We start from the raw sequence: 21,068 nt of genomic DNA on the forward strand, positions 1-21,068 counted from the left end.
TATGCTGATCAAATACCTCATTGCCTCTATCTGAATGAGGTTGAATTAGGCTGAGCTATGCTGAGGCAACACATTCATTTTTACATTCTGGTTGTTTAACATCTTTTATGTATTCTTGCTCATGTTGCATATTTAATGTAGTTAGAGATGGCTCTTTGCTCCATGCAGTTACTCAAGGACCAAGACTGATAGTAAAAGTGTCATCATCACTCAGCATCATCAGCACACAGCTCACTAGCTCAAATAAGTTCAAAGATGAAAAAATTAAAATACATGTACAATTGAGTAACTGTCGATCTTGATTGTCACTTGACTGGGTTAAGAAGCGCCTGTCCAAATAATAAAGCATACTGCAAGGTATGTCTGTGGGAATGTTTCCAGAGAGAACTAAATAAGGAGGAAGATCCACCCTTCATGGGTAGAATGAAGAAGTGGAAAATAGAAAGGCAGCTAACATCAGCCTTCTTTTTGCTACATGGCTGCCATGATGTGAGACGCCGTTCTAAGATCCAACTGAAAGCTCCAAAACTAGAAGCCAAAATAAACTCTTCTGTCATTTTAAATTGCATCGGCTGGGTATTATGTCATAGTGACAGCCTCCCCCCTACCCCACCCCCAACACTACTATTGATTAGCATAAAAACCCTTCTATTAGGACACCTCTGTTCTACTTGCTCCACAAAAGCTGCAAGGCCCTTGAGGGCAGTGGCTCTTGGTTCTTTTACGGTGTGCCTGCTCATGGTGACCTTAGCACACCTCTGTAGATGCCACGGTCAGTGAAATGCATTCCCTCCTGCAGCCATCATTCACAAATAAAATGTTCGCAGCTCACCTCCAGGCTAAGCATTCTGCCAGCCGCAGCAGAGACTGCTGGGTGCTTGTATGTATCCATGGTCTCAACTCTGTTTACCTAAAACGACTTCCAGTAAGTATGGAGGTAGATACGGAAAACTTAAAGTTGTCCCGAAAGGATAGAGATGGACAGATGCAACAAGAAAGTCAAGACTTCAGGTTTCCTTAATGGCAAAGAACGCACACTAACAGAGATGCTCACACAGTGTAGGTATGTAGTATATGCACAGGCAGAGGTGTGGCTTCGGGGCTTTTCCCAGACCCCGTGGGGACACAGAGCTGTCGATAGTGCCACTTTAACGGAATGATAAGTGTGCCAAGCTTAGGGACTTGCCCAGCCATTATTATGCTGGGTTTACTGCCCCATCTGGCTTCCTGCCCCAGATCTCCTGATAGTTGGGGAAGTTGTGACTGTGTGCCTTGCTTGCCAGGTGCAAACAGCTGGTACAAACAACCCTAACAAGTTCCTGAGAACTTCCTACGGGCTGTGTGATGGAAGACCAATCGGGCATATTTGAAGACCATGCTTACCATAATATTTATGACAAAAGACAAATTTTGTTAAATGCCTTGAAAGTGATCAACTCAGAAGTGGTAGATAAAAGCTGTAGTTGACTCTCCAGATGCCATGCTAGTAATGATAATGGCTTGTGTGAGAAAAAAAAAGGCATACTCTGGAGATACCACATCCCTGGTGAAGCGATGGCTGAGATGAATCTAGGAGTATGTAGAGAAATGGCTGGAGCTTGGGAGCCTTGTCTGAGAGTGCACTTGGCTATTCAAGACTCATTGGACCACATGTATATCCAGGTTCTCCAGATACCAGCAATGGGGTTCCAGTGAGAAGGGGGAAAAGTCTGTCTTAATCTTCAGTGATGTATTCTTTCTTAGAGGGACAATGGGTGATAGCTATGGGAAAGGGTCTGGATCCTAGGGGAAGAAGCAAATAAGAACTGTCTGGGACATCAGGACTCTTGTCACACACATAAACACATGTCCTGAGCATGGTAAGAGGCTTGGAGACAAAGGGAAGTCCAGTTGGCCAGCTCCAGGCTTGCTTCTCTCTGCAGTAAGGATGGAACGGTCTTTTAGGCAAGGACACTTCTGCACCCATACATTTCATGGTAAAGATGTCTAGTGTTCTTGATCGCTGTAAATCTTGACATCAGCATAAGCACAGTCTGGCTTGGCCTAGAAGGGGGCCTGCCTGTAGGCCAGTTTTGGGAAATCTGCTGATCAGAGGCAAGATGGAGAGGCAGGCTGGTTGCAGGCAGTGTTGGTTGGCTTCCCTCATGATTATGTGGCTGACTGGAAGCTGTGGCTCAAGGCCACTGCCCAGCATCTTCTGATAATAGCTGTCTGATAGTCCTAGACTGATCATGATGGACTCCACTGGCTTTATGAGATGTCTCTGACTTCAGCTCTGTTCCTCCTCTCTTTCTTTCTCTTCTGTTCACAACCATGTGCAGAATGCTAGTGTGCAGAGCTTTGTAAGTCCTCCACCCATCTCCATTGCACCTCTCCAGGTTGCAAGGCTGGCCTCATTATGGGCACAAGAAACACAGCTTAACCCAGTTGAATCAGTGTCTCCAATTCTTAAGAAAGGGACTATGTTTACAAGTTGTTTGAACAAATGTCACTGTGGCTCACACCTGAGTGTCACTGCCCCAGTGATCTTAGATGAGGCAAGGCTCAGATAGGACAAAAGGAGAGGAGAAAAGACCCAAGTCTCACTGAGTGCTGCCTTCCACACCCCATTCCAGGCTCTAGTAAGTACTGTGCACACTCTGCCCCACATAGCCTTTTGTTGGTGGTGCTGGTGGCTGTACTTTTGGTTTGGGTTCTTTAAGTCAGGGTCTCACTGTGTAGCCTGGGCTCAACATGAACTCACTATATAGCACATGTTGGCTTCCAGCTCACAGTTCTCCTTTTTAGCCTCCCAAGTATATAGGTATGTATCACCATGCCTGTCTTCTATACTTCTTGAGACACAAACTTTCATTTATACCATATACAGCACAGGCACAGACCAAAGGAATTACTCCACCCAAGTTTAGTTTCATGAATCAGTAAGCTTATTTAATCTATTTACAAGATATTTGTGAGGGATTATGTACAAGATCGTGAGTTGTCCAATGGCAGTTCCATGACCATAAAGGCCATCCTAGCATGGATGATGACTCATGAAAGCTATATCCCTAGAGCTCCCTGCACAGCACACAGGCCGTCTCTCCTGCTCTCTTCCCAGCAACTGTTAGTGTATGTGTATATAACCTTGAGGAAGGGCTTTGTGAATCTTGTAAGTTTCAGGAGCTTCCTGAGAAGGAGTGATTGAATTCAAGGACAGACATTGTTACCCAACAGCTCCCCATAATGTTTTCACACTTTCCAATTGGTCATTTCCTTGACTTTCCTTACGGAGCTGCTGAAGAAGTTTAGAAATTTGAGCGGGCAAAGGAGTTAATGTGTATGCATGTCTGTGTGCATGTGTGCACAGCCACCCACCGCAAAGCCTACCCTGTACTGCAGTTGTAAGCATTTTCCTTATAGCAGAACAGATGTTCTCAATTTATGATGGGCCCATAGCTCAATAAACTCATTACATGTTGAAAATACTATGAGTTTAAAAGGAATTTAATGTACCCAACCTAAGGGACATCAAACATAGCATGCCATGCAGTGTTGGTTGGCTTCCCTCATGATTATGTGGCTGACTGGAAGCTGTGACTCAAGGCCACTGCCCAGCATCTTCTGATAATAGCTGTCTGATGGTTCTTTGGCCCCTCCAATTAAAGAATTAAAAGACAGGAAAATAACTAAGAAAAAGCAAAAGAGAAGTTTGTTGGCTACCCAAGATTCCTTGGGTAGAGATGGAGCCCTGGAGCCAGCAGCTGCTGATTCTAACAAGGTCTGGATTTTTCTAGGTTCCTACTGGTGATGGCCTTCCTCTCCTCTGTTAGTCCCAAGGCATCAATGTGCACTTTCTGGTCCTGGGATTGGGTCTACAAGTATAGAAACAGCTTCCAATAGGATCCACTGTCTTGGAGCAGGGGTACAGAAACAGTTGCAATAGGGTCCTCAGTCTCAGGGCACAGATTCAGAAACAAATGCTGGTTGAGGTAGGTTGATTCCAAGCCCCATTTTCTTAGTGGGGAAATAGGGAAAGAGAAGCCTCCTGCAGGTCAAGGCAAATGGCCTACTTTGGGGAAAACAGAAACTTATTGCAACAAAAAGAAGGGTGACCCTTTTCTCTCCCTTCTCAGGGGCGCATGACCTTGCTGACTGTAAATCCTTAGCCCAGGAAAAGGTTGAAATCTAAAGTACAATTGCTTCTGAGTATGGCTTTTACCAATTGTGAAGATTAAATATCACCAGATGGACCATCACAAATGGAGAACATATGTACATTTAACCTCAAAACAGCCCTAACAGTATAGGGAACCTTAATTTTCCCATTTTATTTATTTATATTACTTTTACTAGACAAAGAACCTTGTTGACCTTTGTTTCGAACTTTATTCTTCAGCTTAATTCTTAGCTTCAAAGAATAAATTATATATTAGCAAAAATGGAAAAACTTGAGTGTCTAAGGAGCTGAGGCTTAGTCATATTAAAGGTCCAAATTGTATTAGATTCAGTGACATCTTGAAGTAGCAAAAATATCTGATGGTTAATTTAGGGGAGAAAAGGCTTACTCTGGCTTCCGGTTTCTGTCCATCCTGGTAGGGAAGACATGGTGGATGGCATGGATAGGTGTGTGTGATGAGGTTTCTCATATCCTAATCAGGATACAGCCTGAGTCAGAAGTGGTGGCGGGGCTGTAATCCTCAAAGGCCAGTCCCCAGCTACTTGCCTCCACCAGCCATGCTTCCCATCCCAACGGTTCTGCAGTCTTCCAAAAGACCTCTAATAGTTGAGGGCTGAGTGTTCAACCACAGGAGCCTGTGAGGGACATTTCAAACTCAAACCACAACAATCTACAAACAGAAGAATATGGTTATAAAACAGATGCTCTCAGTAGCTTCTTCAAGTTCTATAGGAGCTGACTAATGGGTCTGGGAGAGGGCTTAGCCAATAAAAGCACTTGCTATGTAACCAGGGGGAGCCAAGTTCAAATCCCTAGCACCCATGTAAAAACCAGGCATGGCAGCATGTGCTTGTATTTCCAGAACTGGGAGACTGAAACAAATGGATCCTGAAAGTCACTGGCAAGCCATGTGTCTTACTCACCATTCTGTTGCTGTGAAAAGACACCATGACCAAAGCAACTTGTGAAAAAAAACACATGTATAGTTTCAGAGGGTTCATTCATGATCATCATGGTGGGAAGAAGACAGGCTGAGAGTTTTACATCCTGATCTGCAGGCAGCAAGCGAAGAGAAGGGGACAGGGGCTGTGTGGGCTTTTGAAACCTCAAAGCACACTCACTCACAGTAACACACCTCCTCCAACAAGGCCATACCTCCTAATCCTTCCCAAGCTGTTCCATTCTCTGGTGACTAAGAATTCAAATACATGAACCTATAGGGACCACTACTTTCCAAACCATGACACCATGTTATTTGAAACTATAAGCTTCTGGTTCAGTGAGAGATCCTGTCTTAGGGGAATAGGGAGAGAGTGAGAGAGGAGGACATCTGACATCCTCCTCTGTCTTCTACATGTGTGCACATGGGTGCATGCACCCACACACCCACATGTAGCACACACATATATGCACACACATGTGTGTGTGTGGATACACACACAAAATTTTTAAAAATTGAAAGAGGGGTCTGGAGAGATGGCTCAACAGTTACAACTGCTTGTTTCTCTTTCAGAGGACCTACATTTGGTTCTGGGCACTCACGTTAGGTGGCTCACAACCTTCTGTAACTCTAGCTCCAGGGGATCCCATGCCCTCTTCTGGTATCTGTGCACACACACACACACACACACACACACACACACACACACACACACTGAATAGCTAAATTCTTTTTCTTAAGAAGCTGATTCAGTTCATTTTGCAATCTTAGAAGTGAGTGGTCAAGTGTGGGCTGAGCTGCTGCTGGTCCTGTCACATGTGTGTACTGAGATGGCTTGTGCCTGCCATAGTAGCACATCTCTCTACAGCCTTACTGTCTCGGTGCCCAGCCTTGCTGACAGCATTTGTAGCTGGATGCGTGTGAGCTCTAGGGTCACAGCTCCTTGCTGGGGTGTACCCACCCTTATGCTACTTCAGATATCATCACCGCTCAATTCTTTGGACCCATCTTTCCTCCACAGCAGTTGGTCTATGATCCACCTTCTTTGTATGACCTGCTCCTTCCCCAGAAGGCACTTGACATGCAGTCTGGGGAGGCTTCCTGGGTTCCTGTCACTCCTTCATCCTGTCAGAGCAGACGCTGGGCCGTGCTCTTGGGGGTTCTCAGCTGAGATTAGGTGTGCATGCAGAGACACAGATGGCAGCAAGAATGACAGTCTTGTTTGTGCCTTTGGTTTTCTTTCTTTCTCTTTTTTTAAGACTTACTAATTAAAATTGTTATTTGATGACTTCATACATGGGTATATGTTTGAAGTGCTTTATGATTTTTTTCATCCCCCTCCCCTGTCAACCCCTTCCTACAAAACCCTTTCCTACATTCTTTTTTTTTGTTTTCTTCTGTGACCCCCCTGACATACAACTCCCCAATTACTCTCTATAAGTGGAACTAGTTGACCAACTTATCTTCTTCATTTTCTCACTTAAGCACAGAAGCCCAAGTCTCTCCTATTAGTCAGTGATCACACACACACACACACACACACACACACACACCGGGCCAGGCAGCACAAACCTGTAATCCTAGCAACTTGGGAGGCTGAGGCAGGAGGATCATGAGTTCAAGGACAAACTGGGCAACTTAATGACACCTTACCTTAAAATGGAAAGTAAAAAGAAGCAGGGTGGTAGTGGTGGTGGTGCACACTTTAATCTCAGCACTCAGGAGGCAGAGGCAGGTGGATCTCTGAGTTCGAGAACACCCTGGTTTATGCAGCGAGTTCTAGGACAGTCAGGGCTCCACAGAGAAACACTGTCTCAAAAAAACCAAAACCAAAACCAAAAACAAACAAAAAAAGAAAAGGAAGGAAGAAAGAAAGAAAGAAAAAAGAAAGAAAGAAAGAAAAGAAAAACATAGAAACAGTGTTGAGACTGGAGCTCAATGGCAGAGCTCAATGGTAGAGTATTCAGCTGGTATACAAGTAGCCCGGGGTTTGCTTCCTAGTAGCGGAGCAGCAGAGAGTTTTGAACTAGGGTACTGACTCCCTGCCTCCCCCTAGTTTTCCCACATGTCTGGAGAAGTCACCCCTTCATAATTACAGCCCATCCAGGATAGGGCCTGTGACACCATGTCCCCTCCACGCTTCCTCATTGCCAGTAACATCTTTAGTAGACTCATGCCCTTCGCCCTGGTTCTGGCTGGGTAAGAGAGAGAGTGTCAGCACAGCATCCACTAAAGCAAGGGGCTCCTAGGATGTGATAACCCTTGCTCCGAGACTCACTGCTATACCACATAGTATGGTTAGACAGCGGCCTGGCCTCTCCGAAGTGCAAGTTAGTAGCATAACAGAGAAGCCCCTCCATGCTGTGGGACTGGTGAGGTGCTGCGCTTTTTGAGGATGCCCTTCTCCTTCACTGGACCTCAGGTGAGAGGTTACCAGTCAGTGCTCCCTGAACTACATACAGCAGGAAACACGAGTTGAGGCAATCTCAGCTCCCTCAGCCAATCAGCTGGCTGCCTAATTACCCAACTGGTGGCTTCCCCAGAGGCGACTCTCTTCTGATGGCAAGGCAACACTATTGCACACTGAGACTCAGCCAGTCCCTGCACCTACCCACTACCTACAGGGACAGAGGGCAGACCCGCCGGTTACACTATCAAGAAAGCTCAGCCACCCTGGGAGAGAGGGAGAGAGGAGCTTCCAGGTCCAGCCACACGTGTTTAGACCTTCCATGCTTCTGAAGCCACAGTGCCAGGGCTGTCCCAGCCGAAACATACGGAGGCATCTTCCTGTTTTTGTTTTATTGCTGTCTTGACTGGGCTGCTGGAGAGACCAGGTACAAGATGTAGCTTTCCCAAGATTGTGTGCCAGGCATCTTCTTGCTGGCTGTGATGCTCCCAGATGATTAGGAGGGAGCTCTGGGGACTTTGAGTCCTAAGTTGGCCCCCTGGGACTAACCTGGGCTTTTACACTAATTATCTTCCAAGGCAGTTTACAGCTGGGTCATTAGCACTCAAGTGTTTTAGTGACACAAGGCAGCAGAGGTTGACACTTACTAAGCCAGGGGTAGCAGGGTGGGAGTGGGGGTGGGGAGGTAGGGGTGTTGGGGGGGATAGGGTTTGGGGGGTGTGGGGTGGGGGTGTATGTGTGGGTGTGTGGTCGGTAAAGACCTTGTGTTTGAATCCTGTCAGATGTCTCCTCCTGGTTCTAGATGAAGTCCTGTAGGAACTCTGCTCCATGGGTTGAGAACAGGTGACCCCTTCAGATGGCCTCTAATCCACCTTCATAGGCCCTCTCAAGGGGGTGGGATTATGACTAGCCTTCCTCCTCGCCCTGTCAACATTGGACAATCCTTTAAGTCCTCATAGCGACGGGATCTAAGAACATTTCATTTGGACTCTTTTCTCATGAGGCCCAGATTCAGACACCAGAGTCTTATGAGTGGATCCTGCCCAGTGACCTGACCCACAGATGGCTGTGGGTGACCCGTACACATTTTCCCACCCATGTATGAACTCTGAGAATCTGCATTTCATATTTCCGGGCACACAGTGGTCTCTGTGACAGGCAGGTGTAGCTCCCTGTGTTGGCTTCTGAAAGATTCAAAAGCCTGGCCATAGTACCCAGCATTGTCCCCCAGCCCCGCCCCATTACTCCAAGCTTCCCTGAGGCCCTCCCTCCCTAGAAGGCTCACTCAAATGCTCCCTGTGGCCACAGGGCTTCCCAAGGTGGGGAACCCAAGTGATTTAGTGGCCAATCAAGTAGATTTGAACTGTTTATTGGAAATGCCCATTATTTATGGTGGTGCACAGCCCTAAAAGCCTAGTGCAGGCTGCTTTTAAAAATAAAACTAATAAATAATCGCCAAGCCCATGATTTGTCAGTGCGGAGAAAGAACCACTCATTGCTGGCTGGAGCCAAGAGCTCTGAAAACACCAGATTCCTTTTTTATTTTTTTTTTCCCAGAGAACATAGAGGAAATTCCTGTAGGGACCGAGAGATCTGAGCACAGTCAGTTCAAAGGGGATTATAAAAGGAAATTAAAGACACGTGTCGCTCTTTACCTCAGCCTAATCCTCTTCTACACATAGTCACAAGATAAGCATTCCAAATTTTTAGACCCCCGGGTCTCATTACTTATTTTTAGGTGACATTTGTTTTAATTTTCTTACCCGAAACTATTTCAAAGAGAGGAGTTGAGGGTTGCTTACCTTTGAATTGGATGCTGCAGGCACACTGGGCAGAGACTCGAGCTCTTTTTTTTTTAGAGGAAAATCCATTGTGTCAAAAAGTTTTTTTTCTTCTATTTCTCCCCCCTTGCCTTTCCCCTCCTTCACCTCCCTTTCTTTCTCCTCTTCCCCTCCCTTCCCTCTCCTTCCTATTTCTCCTCCTCTTCCTGTCCACTATCTGTGTCTCACCTGAGTCTTTTTTTTTATTTATTTGAACACTGGATACAAACAGACACTATGGACAGTCTCTATATAAATCTCTATGCCCAGATTCAGTTATGTAGCACACCAGCCCTGAGGACAGATCCATGATTTCCCCTTCCCCACTCCCCACTCTGTGAGCATGTGAAAATAGGTATACATAGTGTGAGCATTGAGAGGGTGGTGAGAGATGTATTCCTCCATTATTCTTATATTTTGAGGTTATTAAATTAAATCTTGTATTTTGAGATAAGGTTTCTCACTGAACTTGCAGCTCACTGATTTGCTAGACTGACTGGCCAGCCAGCGCCTAGGATTCACCTGCCTGTCCTAGGGTTATTGAATCATGACACCAAACTCAGCATTTTGACATGGGTGCTAAGGATTCAAACTCAGCATGGGCAGAGACAGATAGACAAGAAAGGGCTCGAGTGGGTTGCATCCTTCCAAGACATGCCTCCAGTGACATCTACAACTAGGTCCACCCCATAATAGCCCATCCAGTATGAACTGGTCCATGTATTACCCATGGATGAAGTTTGTGTCCTTGAGGTCCAGTTGCCTCTTCATGGTTAGACCCACCAGCCAGAGGATGCACCTTCAACATGAGAGCCTTTGGGGGACCCACCATCTACAAACAACAGCAAACCTGTATCTCAGGACTTCTGGCTCTCATAGTTGCACCAGGCCTGCATTTGTCAGGCTGAGCATGTCTGGAACACATTCCATTAAGACATTATAAACCTCCATGACTTAGCATGCTCCCATAGCTGTTCTACCAGATGTTTCAGCCTTCTGGCTGGGGATTCAGAGTTCCGGAATCTCTCCTCTAGGTCAGTTGCTGTACTCTGTAGACTTTAGGAGCAAATGATGTCAAAGGCAAAGGCTTCCATCTCACGGGTCATGTGACAGTGTTAAAATGTCAACTTGACAGAATCTAGTATCACCCAGGAGATAGGCTTCTGAATAAGCCTGTGAGGGATTTTCTTCATTGTGGTCATTGAAACATAAGGAGCCACCTGGATAGGACATTGGACTGTGAAGTAGAGAACAGGAGCTGAGCCGCAGCATGCTTTATTACCCCAATGGCTGAAGGAAGTGTAATTCTCTATCTTTACTTCCCTGCCTTGATGGACTGTACCCTTGAACTGTGATCGAAAATAAACCCGTTCTCCCTTCGGTTGCTTTTGTCAGAATATTTTATCACAGCAACAGGAAGAGGAACTAAGACAGGCCACAATTTATTTACAGCTAAAGTCTATCCAGGAAGAGGAAAATAATTTTCTACGGACCCAGCCCATGTCTGTCTCATGTCACTCAGGAGCATGGTCTCCTCATGCAAATACAATACCTGGAGGTGCACTCGTATGATCCATGGTTCTTCTCCCGACTGTCACCCTTGTGTTTTATTTTTGAATCAGTCTCACTGTGTAACCCTGGAACTCACCATGTAGACCAGGCTGATCTGGAACGCACAGAGATTCTTTTGCCTATGCCTCCTGAGTGCTAGGGTTAAAAGTGTGTGCTATCATGTACATATATAATGTGTATGCTGTGCATTTACTCATGTGACTCTCAGAATACCTGTCTCTTAGGTGAGACAACTATTGCCACCACCATATTTGAAAGAGAGGGAAAGAGATGGGCATGGTGGTACAGGCCTAAAAGTTCAGTATATAGGCAGCTGAGGTGGGAGATCATTATTTTGATGCCATCCTAGACTATATCTTGAGTTCCAGACCATCTTGAGCTAAAAAGTGAGATCCTGTCCCAAAAGGCAAACAACAAAATATCAAATGCAATTATGTCCGAAACAAAGCCTTGAGCAATCAAAGATATGAAAAAACAAACACAACAACAAGAAGAAATAGTGCTATTCTAAGTACGTCCCACTGAGTTTCCTAGCAGCCTAATTTCCCCCGCAGAGACCATGTCTTGGTGAAATGGAACAGACATTCTTTTTTTTTTTGCCATTTGAATTTTGTTCATTTTTATTGGAAATAGATGTTTTTAATACAATATATTATGATTATGGTTTTCCCTCCTCCAAATCCTCCCAGATTCTCCCTATTTCCCTATCCACCCAAATCCACACACATTCTTTCTTTCTCTATCTCCCTTTAGAATACAAACAGGCTTCTAAAATAATAATAATCATACTAAACCAGCATAGGACAGACAAACACACAATGAAATATTAGAAACACTCAAGTTAGGATAGTGGTACAGCAGGCACCAAAGCACATGCCAATTCAAATTTAGAATGAACTGTTAACATTCCTGCTTCGTCATACATCTATTCTGCCATTCACTAATTTTTTTTTTATTTTGCAATACAATTCAGTTCTCCATATCAGCCACGGATTCCCTTGGAACAGACATTCTTGTATGCCATGTATGTCCATTTGAGCTACCCTCCAGCGGATCATCATATAGTTCCTATTCATACTGATGGCTTGGGATATCTCTGTCCCTGGATATCCTCTGGTTGCATACAGTTCTATAGAAGGTGTCAGTGCCTTCATGTCCTACAATATTGTCTTAGTCACTGTCCTATTGCTGGAGGAGATACTATGACCAAAGCAACTTATAAAACAAAGCATTTAATTAGGAGCTTGCTTGCAGTTTTAGAGGGTTAGTCCATGATCATCATGGAGCAGTAACTGGGAGTTGTTTGTTGGTTTGTTAGTTTCTTTTCAAGACAAGGTTTCTCTGTGTAGCCTTGGCTGTCCTGGAACTCACTTTGCAAATCAGACTGGATTCAAACTCCCAGAGATCTGCCTGCCTCTGCCTCCCAAGAACTGGGATTAAAGGCATGTATCACCACCAACCCGGTGGTAACTGCGAGTCTTACATTCTGATCCACAGCTAGCAGTCAGGAGAGAGAGAATGGGCCTCATGTGGGCTTCTGAAACCCCAAAGCCCACTCCCAGTGCTGCACCTCCTCCAACAAGGCCACACCTCCTCATCTTCCACAGTTTCACTGCCTGGGGACCATGCAAACCACTGCAGACATCAACCTGTTAGCGACAAAACTATTCATATATCTTCCCTCCCTTTTCTTTCCCACCATCCCATCTTACCATGTATCCTCACAAACTACCTGCTTCCATCTTTAGATGTTCAGAGATCTATTAAATAGGTGTGGACAATAATATTATTTTTAATAGTATTATTAATTTTTAAAGGGCATAGATATTGGTAATTAATATAGGATGATATCAAGTCCATATAAGAAAACAGAAAAAATAGACACCAATTCAAGACATCTAGAAAAACTGCTGGGAGGAGATTTAGCCTGAGTGTTGAAGAACGCAAGGACTTGTACCTGAGGAGAAGGTCAGGGAAGGGCATACCAGAGGAGAGGACAGGGTCTCAGCTCAACTATTCCTATGCAGACTGAATATCTACAAATTAGATGCATCCTGTGTGTGGTTTTGGCACTGTGCCCTGGGCTCAGCACACTTTTATACTTACCATTCTACATGATGCCAGGTTGGTCACGACCCTGAAGAATATGGCCATGTTATGATTCTACTATTTGCACCCCCCCCACACACACACACAAATCCAAATTCACCTATTGAAATTCTGTCTTGGTTAGGGCTTCTATTGCTTCAATGAAACAACCATGACCAAAAAGCAAGTTGGGGAAGAAAGGGTTTATTAGGCTTCCACATCACAGTTCATCACCAATGAAGTCAGGACAGGAACTCGAGCAGTGCAGGAACCTGGAGGCGGGAGCTGATACAGAGGTCATGGAGGGGTGCTGTTTACTGGCTTGCTCATCATGGCTTGCTCAGCCTGCTTTCTTATAGACCCCAGGACCACCAGCCCAGGGATGGCACCACCCACAATGGGCTGGGCCCTCCCCCATTGATCACTAATTAAGAAAGGCCTGCCTTACTACCTGATCTTATGGAGAAATTTCTTAATTGAGATTCCTTCCTCTCAGATGACTTTAACTTGTATCAAGGTGACATAAAACCATTCAGCACAAATCCTAATCACCAAGATGACAGTGTTAGGATGTGGGGCATTTGAGAAGGGATGATTTAGGTCATGAAGCTGTGCCTTTGTAAGTGAACTTATAAAAAAAGGTCCCAGGAGATGACTAGCTCTCCCAGCATCCTGGGACACAGCAGTGAGGGGCTTCCTATAGAGCTGAAAGCAGGCCCTTCTGGGAGGAGATTGAGCCTGAGTGTTGAAGAATGCAAGGACTTGTCGATGAGGCAAGGGTCATGGAAGGGCACCAAGTCTACCTTGATCTTGCCCTTCAAGTGCTCAGAGTGGTAAGAAATAGTTTTCTGGGTTTTTTATTTTTTTATAATCTAACTAGTTCATGATATCTTATTCAGCTCACAAATGGATTAACAATATCCCATGCCCACTTTCACCAGCTCATTCATCTGTCACAGTCTGTGGAGTCTCCACCAAAGCATGCCACACTCTTCTCAGGAGTCTCTCGGCATCTTCAGTCTTCTGAAGGCATCAGAGGGGTTTCTGCCCAGTCTCCTCAGGGCTCTGCTAAAGATGTTGACCAACTTTTCTGCTGGGACATGATAGAATACATGTCGTGGGGCTGTGACATATGGGTTTGAGACATAGGCTCAGCCATGTTTTTCCCTTTGCCTTCTTTGGTGGCCTTTCATCATTTGAGTGGACAATCAGGATGCCTCTCAGCCTTCCCTAGATCTTACAGATAAACACCTTCCTGGTAAAGATGGAGGAGGAGATAAATCAATTCAGATGCCCTATCAACTCTAAGCCCTTTTGGCCTGAAACTTTTCTTTGGGTGACATTTTATGGGAATTATATACATAAAGACTGGCTGACTTCCCCTGGACTAAGTAAGGGTGGGGTCCCCAAGCTCTCCCTGCTCAAGCTCTTCTCTGTGGAGTTCTGAATGACTCCATGACTTAGGAGGCCAGGAGGGGGGCAGTAGAAAGAGTGAGGTGAAGATCTTATGTACCTTTTACCCTGTGTAACCTCAGACTATCCAGTGAACTGTTTGGTGTCTCCCAGATGAATCCATGCAGCTCTCATGTGCCAGAGAGGTGGGTCACATGGATTCTGCCCTAAAGTTGTGACTTGGGAGACAGTGATTCATGTCAAGGTCAAAACTCTTACCTCTGGGCTGCAGAGGTGACTCATCAGTTAAGAGCACATATTGCTCTTGCAAAGAACTGGAGTTTTCTTTCCAGCATCCACATCATGTAGTTTATAACCTCCTGTAACTCCAGCTTCAAGGGATGTGATGGCCTCTTCTGCCCCCTGAGGGTACCTGCACACGCACGCGCACGCGCGCACACACACACACACACACACACACACACACACACACACACACACACACACTTAAAGGAAAAGAAAAAACCCCTCTCATCTCCGTCTCATGGACTTTATTCTTCTCTTGCAGAGGTCCCGAAAACAGAGCAGACCTTTGAAGAACGCTTGATCCTCAAAGCTTTCTTGCTAAAGTTTGTCAACGCCTACTCCCCCATCTTCTATGTGGCCTTTTTCAAGGGGAGGTGAGTAAGACAGTGGCACATGGGGAGAGGCAATTTGCCCATTGCGTTCCTGACAGGGTCTTCACTCTCAGGACATGTTCCCTTAGTCAGCTCCCATCCTCAGCCTGTTCTCCCCACTGGCTGGGGTGAACTATTACCCAACTGGCTGTTCAGGAAGAAGTGAATTTGCATCCTTAGCATCAAATATCCATAACAACAACACAAGAATTTGAGCCAAGATCCTGAAGGGAGACTCTTAGAAGGCATTGCCTTTGAGAACAAGGCCAAAGAGGATCGTGTGTGTGTGTGTGTGTGTGTGTGTGTGTGTGTGTGTGTGTGTGTGTGTGTGTGTGTAGCCAGAGGCTGCAGGGCTGCACAGTGAAGTTTGGTGCTGCCTGCCTGGAGTTGACTTCACAGATGAAGGGCACTCTCCTTCACTGAGTGCCTCACTTCACATACCAGCCACAAGCTCTGGGCACTCAGGACATTTGCTAAGAATTCCAGGGTTCTTACTGCCCCCTCTAATTCTATAATTCACTGAATAACTTACAGAATTCAAGACTGTGCAATACTCACAGTCACAGAGTTATTGTAGTAAAGGGGGAGTAATCCAAAACAGCAAACAGGAGCTCACAGCAGCTCACAGACTGACGTTTCAGAGGGTCCTGATCCTGAAACAGCCATATCCTGGGGATTCACTACCCTCCTGGAACATCCATGTGCTCAACCAAGCTCACCCAAGATCTCTTTACTTAGGCACACTTCAATCATGTGATTATACCATGAGATTGAACTCAGACTCTTGTCTCCTTTCCCCACTGAGGGCAGATTACTGTCCAATGGCTCAAAGTCCCAGCTACCTGATTGGTCCCTGGCATCACCTGTCTTCATCCTGAGTAAACTCACTAGCATACACACACACACAAACACACACACACACACACACACACACACACACACACACACACACACACACACACACATACATGTTTTTGAGACAGCGTATCTCTGCGTAACAGCTCTGGCTGTCCTGGAACTCGCTTTGTAGACCAGGCTGGCCCTGAACTCACAGAGATCTGCCTGCCTCTGCCTGAGTGCTGGGATTACCCCAATAGCTTAAATTCAAGCAATAGTCCCAAGAGCCCATAATGAATAACAGAGATGCTTTGTGGAAATTCTAAGAATTTAGAGGCTCCTCCTAAGAACCAATGACAAGGGATAAGGATTCTCTCTGATGTTGATTTCTTTTTCTTGAGACAGACTCTCATTATGTAGCCTAGATTATCCTCAAACTCATTATATAGCTCAAGCTTGACTTCACTTGGCGATCAGCTGGCCTCAGCCTCCCTAGAGTTAGGATCACAAGTTCTTCCACATACACTGGTTAAAATTCTTTATTATACAATAGATTTGGGTGTAAAATTGCTTCTAATAAATACTTGTGTGCATGTGTGTGTGGCAGGTCAGGCTGGTTGGCTACTTGCAAGGAAATTTCCTACCAGACTTGAAGTTATTATATCAGGTCGATTTCCTTGGAGCCCAAAGCTTATGCAGTGCCACAAATGTTCATTATCCATGTGTGAATTTTTTTTTGTTAGATGTGTTTGTAACCCCCAAACACAAACTCCTTTCTAAGACCTCTGCTTTTAGCTCTCATGAAATTATAGTAGCCAAGATACTGCCCAAATTGATAAATCTATACTTGACTGATATTTCTATCTAGATTTCATAGGCAAGGCAAATTACATACACATGGCATTGCAGACAGAACGGTCCTGACTCTTAGATTTGTAGTACACTGAAGGGCTAACCTTGGCCACAGCACTACTGCAATCTGTGATAAATGACACAGTAAGAGATACAGGAAAAAATGAGGAGGGGGAGCTGGGCATGGACTCCAGCAGTATAGTACCTGTCTAGCACATGCGAAGTCCTAGGTTCAATCCCCAGCATGGAAAAGAAAGAAGGGAAGGGAAGGGAAAGGGAGAGAAAGGAAAAGAAAAGGCTTCGCTGTCATCAGAAACAAGAAGACTTCATAGAAAACGATCTCAGCGGTGTCGCTTGAGTGAGTAGAGTTTCAAGTGGTCCACGTTTGAAGAACACCGACTCCTGTGATTGTCTGCCTTGCGCTGTGATTGACTTCTGCCTGGCTCTGTGATTGGCTTGTGATTGTCTGCCTCGCGCTGTGATTGGCTTCCACCTCACTACTTCCACCACCTGCCCAGGGTCCCCCTCCCTCAATAAAATACATTCTCTTCAGAAGAGGAATGGGGCAGGCTGCTTCCCCTCCTTAGAATATTTTCAGTAAAAAGGCAAGGTGCCTTCTTTATTGAAGGAAAGATCCCTGCACCTTTGGTCAGACTCACCCTTGGTTTCCTGGCAAATCATAAGCCCTTACCAAAGAATTGCAATTCAAATTCGGTCCTTGACACCAGTAGAAGCGAGAGGCACTCAGAACACCTCTCTCTCTCTCTCTCTCTCTCTCTCTCTCTCTCTCTCTCTCTCTCTCACACACACACACACACACACACACACACACACACACACACACACACACCATCCCAGCCCCTCGCCACATTCAGCCTCATCCCCTGCCCAGCTCTCCTGCTATGCCCAGAAACCTGGCTGCATTGGGAACTGGACCATAAGTATTACAAATACATGCTAGGAGATAACAAGTGTGAACTCCTGTCCTTGTGTGATTTGGGATGCTCTCCCCTGCACACACACACACACACACACACACACACACACACACATAAACACACCACCACCACCACCACCACCACCACCCCACCCCCGGCAGCCAGTTCATTAAAAGAGGACACTGAGTGACAGCTATTTCACAAAGAGGGCAAATGCTCCAGTGGCCTGGCTTCCTCTGACTCTGTGCACACCTTTTTCTTTCAGGTTTGTGGGCAGACCTGGAAGCTACGTCTATGTGTTCGATGGTTACCGCATGGAAGAGGCAAGTATAGTCTCTGGCATTCATGCCTGGCCAGCAGTTCGTAGGTCACCCCCAGCTTAGCCTATTCTTACCCCATCACAGTGATATGTATTTCTCTGGAGCCTGCCTGGTCTGACTGCTCCTGTCTCTGCCCTCTCCCCTGCAGTGTGCTCCGGGAGGCTGCCTCATGGAGCTATGCATCCAGCTCAGCATCATCATGTTGGGGAAGCAGCTGATCCAGAACAATATCTTTGAGATTGGAGTCCCGTACGTAGTGACCGACTCACGGTCTCCTTTGGAGAAGTGCCAGACTTTCCGCACACTTTCATAGCCTCTCCCCTTTGCAGATAGCTTGGTCATTCATCCCTTTCTGTGAGCCGGCGACTGTCTTTACTCTCTCTGTTTCCCAGTGAAGCTCAGAGTGATTTACCACTTGCTCAAATGCACATGGAAATAAAGGGCAGAGCTGAGAGATAAACCAGACCCCAAAGTGCACAAAAGTTTTGTTGTATTTGTCCTCCTGGTGAGTAGGTTCGATGAACAGGAAAGTCTGATGAAGTCATTTAAGAAACTCTGATGACAGAATGTGGGATACAGGACCTTAAGAGGGGAGGCATGAACACCTGGTAAAGCCCCAGGGATTTTATATACATTTTATAGATTGAAATGGTCATGAAAAGTTATTGACAGCTACGAAAACAGAAATGAAACAAGCAAACAAGCAAACAAGCAAAAGTTGATCCAGTCGTCCAAAAATGTATATCCTCTGTCTTTCCCTTCTGGTCTCTTGGTTTTTCTTTCCTTGATTTGTGTGTGTGTGTTTGTATGTGCAGGTATACGTGTGTGTGAGTGTATGTGGAGGTCAGGGGAAATCTGTTTCTCAGAGGCTCTCCGCCTTGTTTTTTGAGTCAGGGTCTCTCACTGGCCTGAGTAGGAGAGGGTGGCTTGCTGGTGAGTGGTAGGAATCTGCCGTGTCTTCTTCCCCAGGGCTGTTATTAGAAGCTACCACTCTTGCCTTTCAATGTCAGATCTGGGGATTGAACTCTGGTCCTCACACTTTAGCAGAAGAGCCCAACTCTCCTTTCTAGTTCTTGGTGATTTTAAAGAGGAATTAGTTTCAGAGCTGTTTTTAGCTAGCCCGCTGTCACAAAGCTAGGGAGTGCCAGAGGAGAGCAGGGATAACTCTAATGGGCTGGGCCAGGTGTCGGGAACACCGATAAGACTCACCTTTCTCTTGCAGGACACCAAGCTCCTGCAGTGGTGAGTCTTGTCTCCCTGCTGTAGTTTATCATGTTCCTTCTGCTTCCGAGGAATCTTCCAGGAAAGAAGGGCTGTTCATCTTTCTTTCCAACTAAATTTGTGTGTTTACTGCCCAAGATAATGGGATTCCTCCTCCTCCTCCTCTTCCTCATCCTCTTCTTCTTTCTCCTTTTCCTCCTTCTCCTTCCTTCTCCCTCCTCCTCCTCCTCCTCTTCCTCTTCCTCTTCCTCTTCCTCTTCTCCTTCTCCTTCTCCTTCTCCTTCTCCTTCTGGGTTTTTCCAGACAGTGTTTCTCTGTGTAGTCCTGGCTCTCCTGGAACTCCCTCTGTAGACCAGGCTGGCCTTGGACTCAGACATCCACCCACCTTTGCCTCCCAAGTGCTAGGATTAAAAGTGTGTACCATCATACTAGGGCTCTGCCCAATATTCTTAATTGCATGCCTTGGAACTCCCTCTGGCTGGTTTAAGCAGCAAAGAAATCCATTTAAATATAAAGTGGCCACTAGAATATTCTTTAAGAGCCAAGAGACTCAGGCTGTGCAACATGACCAGGAATGACGCTGTCCGTACTTCCCAAGACTGGAGGGAATGCCACTGGTGCCACTTCTTGGTTCCTATGCCTTAGATGTGGAGGGAAAAAGCATGTGAAATGGCTCTCATCTTCTTACAGCTTAGATTTGGGTAGGACTATATTCTCCACATGACTGAGTGCTCGCTATATAATTCAAATGCCATCAGGACTTTGAAAGTCAGTAGTCTGAGTGTCAAAGCAACTCCAAAATCAGCGGGGTTTATTCTAGTGTGTGCCTGCATCACTATCACTTCTCAGAGGATGGCCTGTCATTATTGTCATTGAAGAACCTCTTTCCTTCAGATGTGACTGTCCCTTCTGAACAAACAGCACATTCACTCTGCTCTTATCTCAAGCACGTCATGACCCAGAGGTGCTACAGATGAAGGAGCTAGATCTCCAAGATGGCATTTCCCCAGTCAAGGCCTTTGGGACATGAAGGGAGATGCCAATGACAGGAGCTAGACCATTTTTCAAAAGTGTAAATGGCACCCAATCCTGGGTTCATTGGATTGAATAGGCTTAGTGGGAAAAAAATAGGCCAACCTCTTTCTTTGTATAAGTATCATATCAAAACCATCTACTTCCGTGGAGTTAGGGGAATCTGTCACTCTTTAAGAGGTCCCCAGGTTACTGCTTGTCCTTCGAAACACATTTATAGAGGTGAAATTCTAATGGAGAACCCTTAGTTTTTTGGGAAGAACATGTTTTTCAATAAGAACCGTACACCCAGGGATTTGAACCGTCAGCATTCTTCCCAATGTTGACATGCCAGTCTTCTACACAGCTTTAATCATTGAGCGGGCTAGATTTATGTCAACTTGACACAAACTATAGTCATCTGAGAGGAGGGAACATCGACTGAGAAAATACATCCATAAGATCAGGCTGTGGGCCAGCCTGTAGGGCATTTTCTTAATTAGTGATTGATGGGGAAAGGCCCAGCCCCTTGTGGGTGGTGCTATCTCTGGACTAGTAGTTGGTCCTGGTTTCTATAAGAAAGCAGGTTGAGCAAGCCATGAGGAACAAGTCAGTAGGCAGCTCTCCTCCATGGCCTCTGCATCAGCTCCTGCCTCCAGGTTCCTGCCCTGTTTTTTGAGTTCCTGTCCTGACTTCCTTTGATGATGAACAGTGCTATGGAAGTGCAAGCTGAGTAAATCCTTTCCTCCCTGACTTGCTTTTTGATCATGGTGTTTTGTTGCAGCAACAAAAACCCTAAGACAACACTTTATTAGGCAGAACACTCAAAAACAT

General features: G+C 45.7%; 1 protein-coding gene across 2 annotated transcripts in view; it reads left to right on the forward strand.

Annotated features, from left to right (window-relative positions):
* Nucleotides 1–21,068, forward strand: part of Ano2 (anoctamin 2) — a 347,394-nt gene that overhangs the window by 281,735 nt on the left and 44,591 nt on the right. For both annotated transcript variants that reach the window (XM_052721782.1, XM_052721784.1), the window contains 3 exons: nt 14,947–15,058; nt 17,948–18,005; nt 18,151–18,251. In XM_052721782.1, coding sequence (XP_052577742.1) covers nt 14,947–15,058; nt 17,948–18,005; nt 18,151–18,251 — 271 coding nt within the window. The remainder of the gene's footprint in view (nt 1–14,946; nt 15,059–17,947; nt 18,006–18,150; nt 18,252–21,068) is intronic.

This window comes from Peromyscus californicus, unplaced genomic scaffold (genome assembly GCF_007827085.1).
Source record: "Peromyscus californicus insignis strain IS unplaced genomic scaffold, ASM782708v3 Scaffold_6__1_contigs__length_162567912, whole genome shotgun sequence".
NCBI lineage: Eukaryota > Metazoa > Chordata > Mammalia > Rodentia > Cricetidae > Peromyscus > Peromyscus californicus.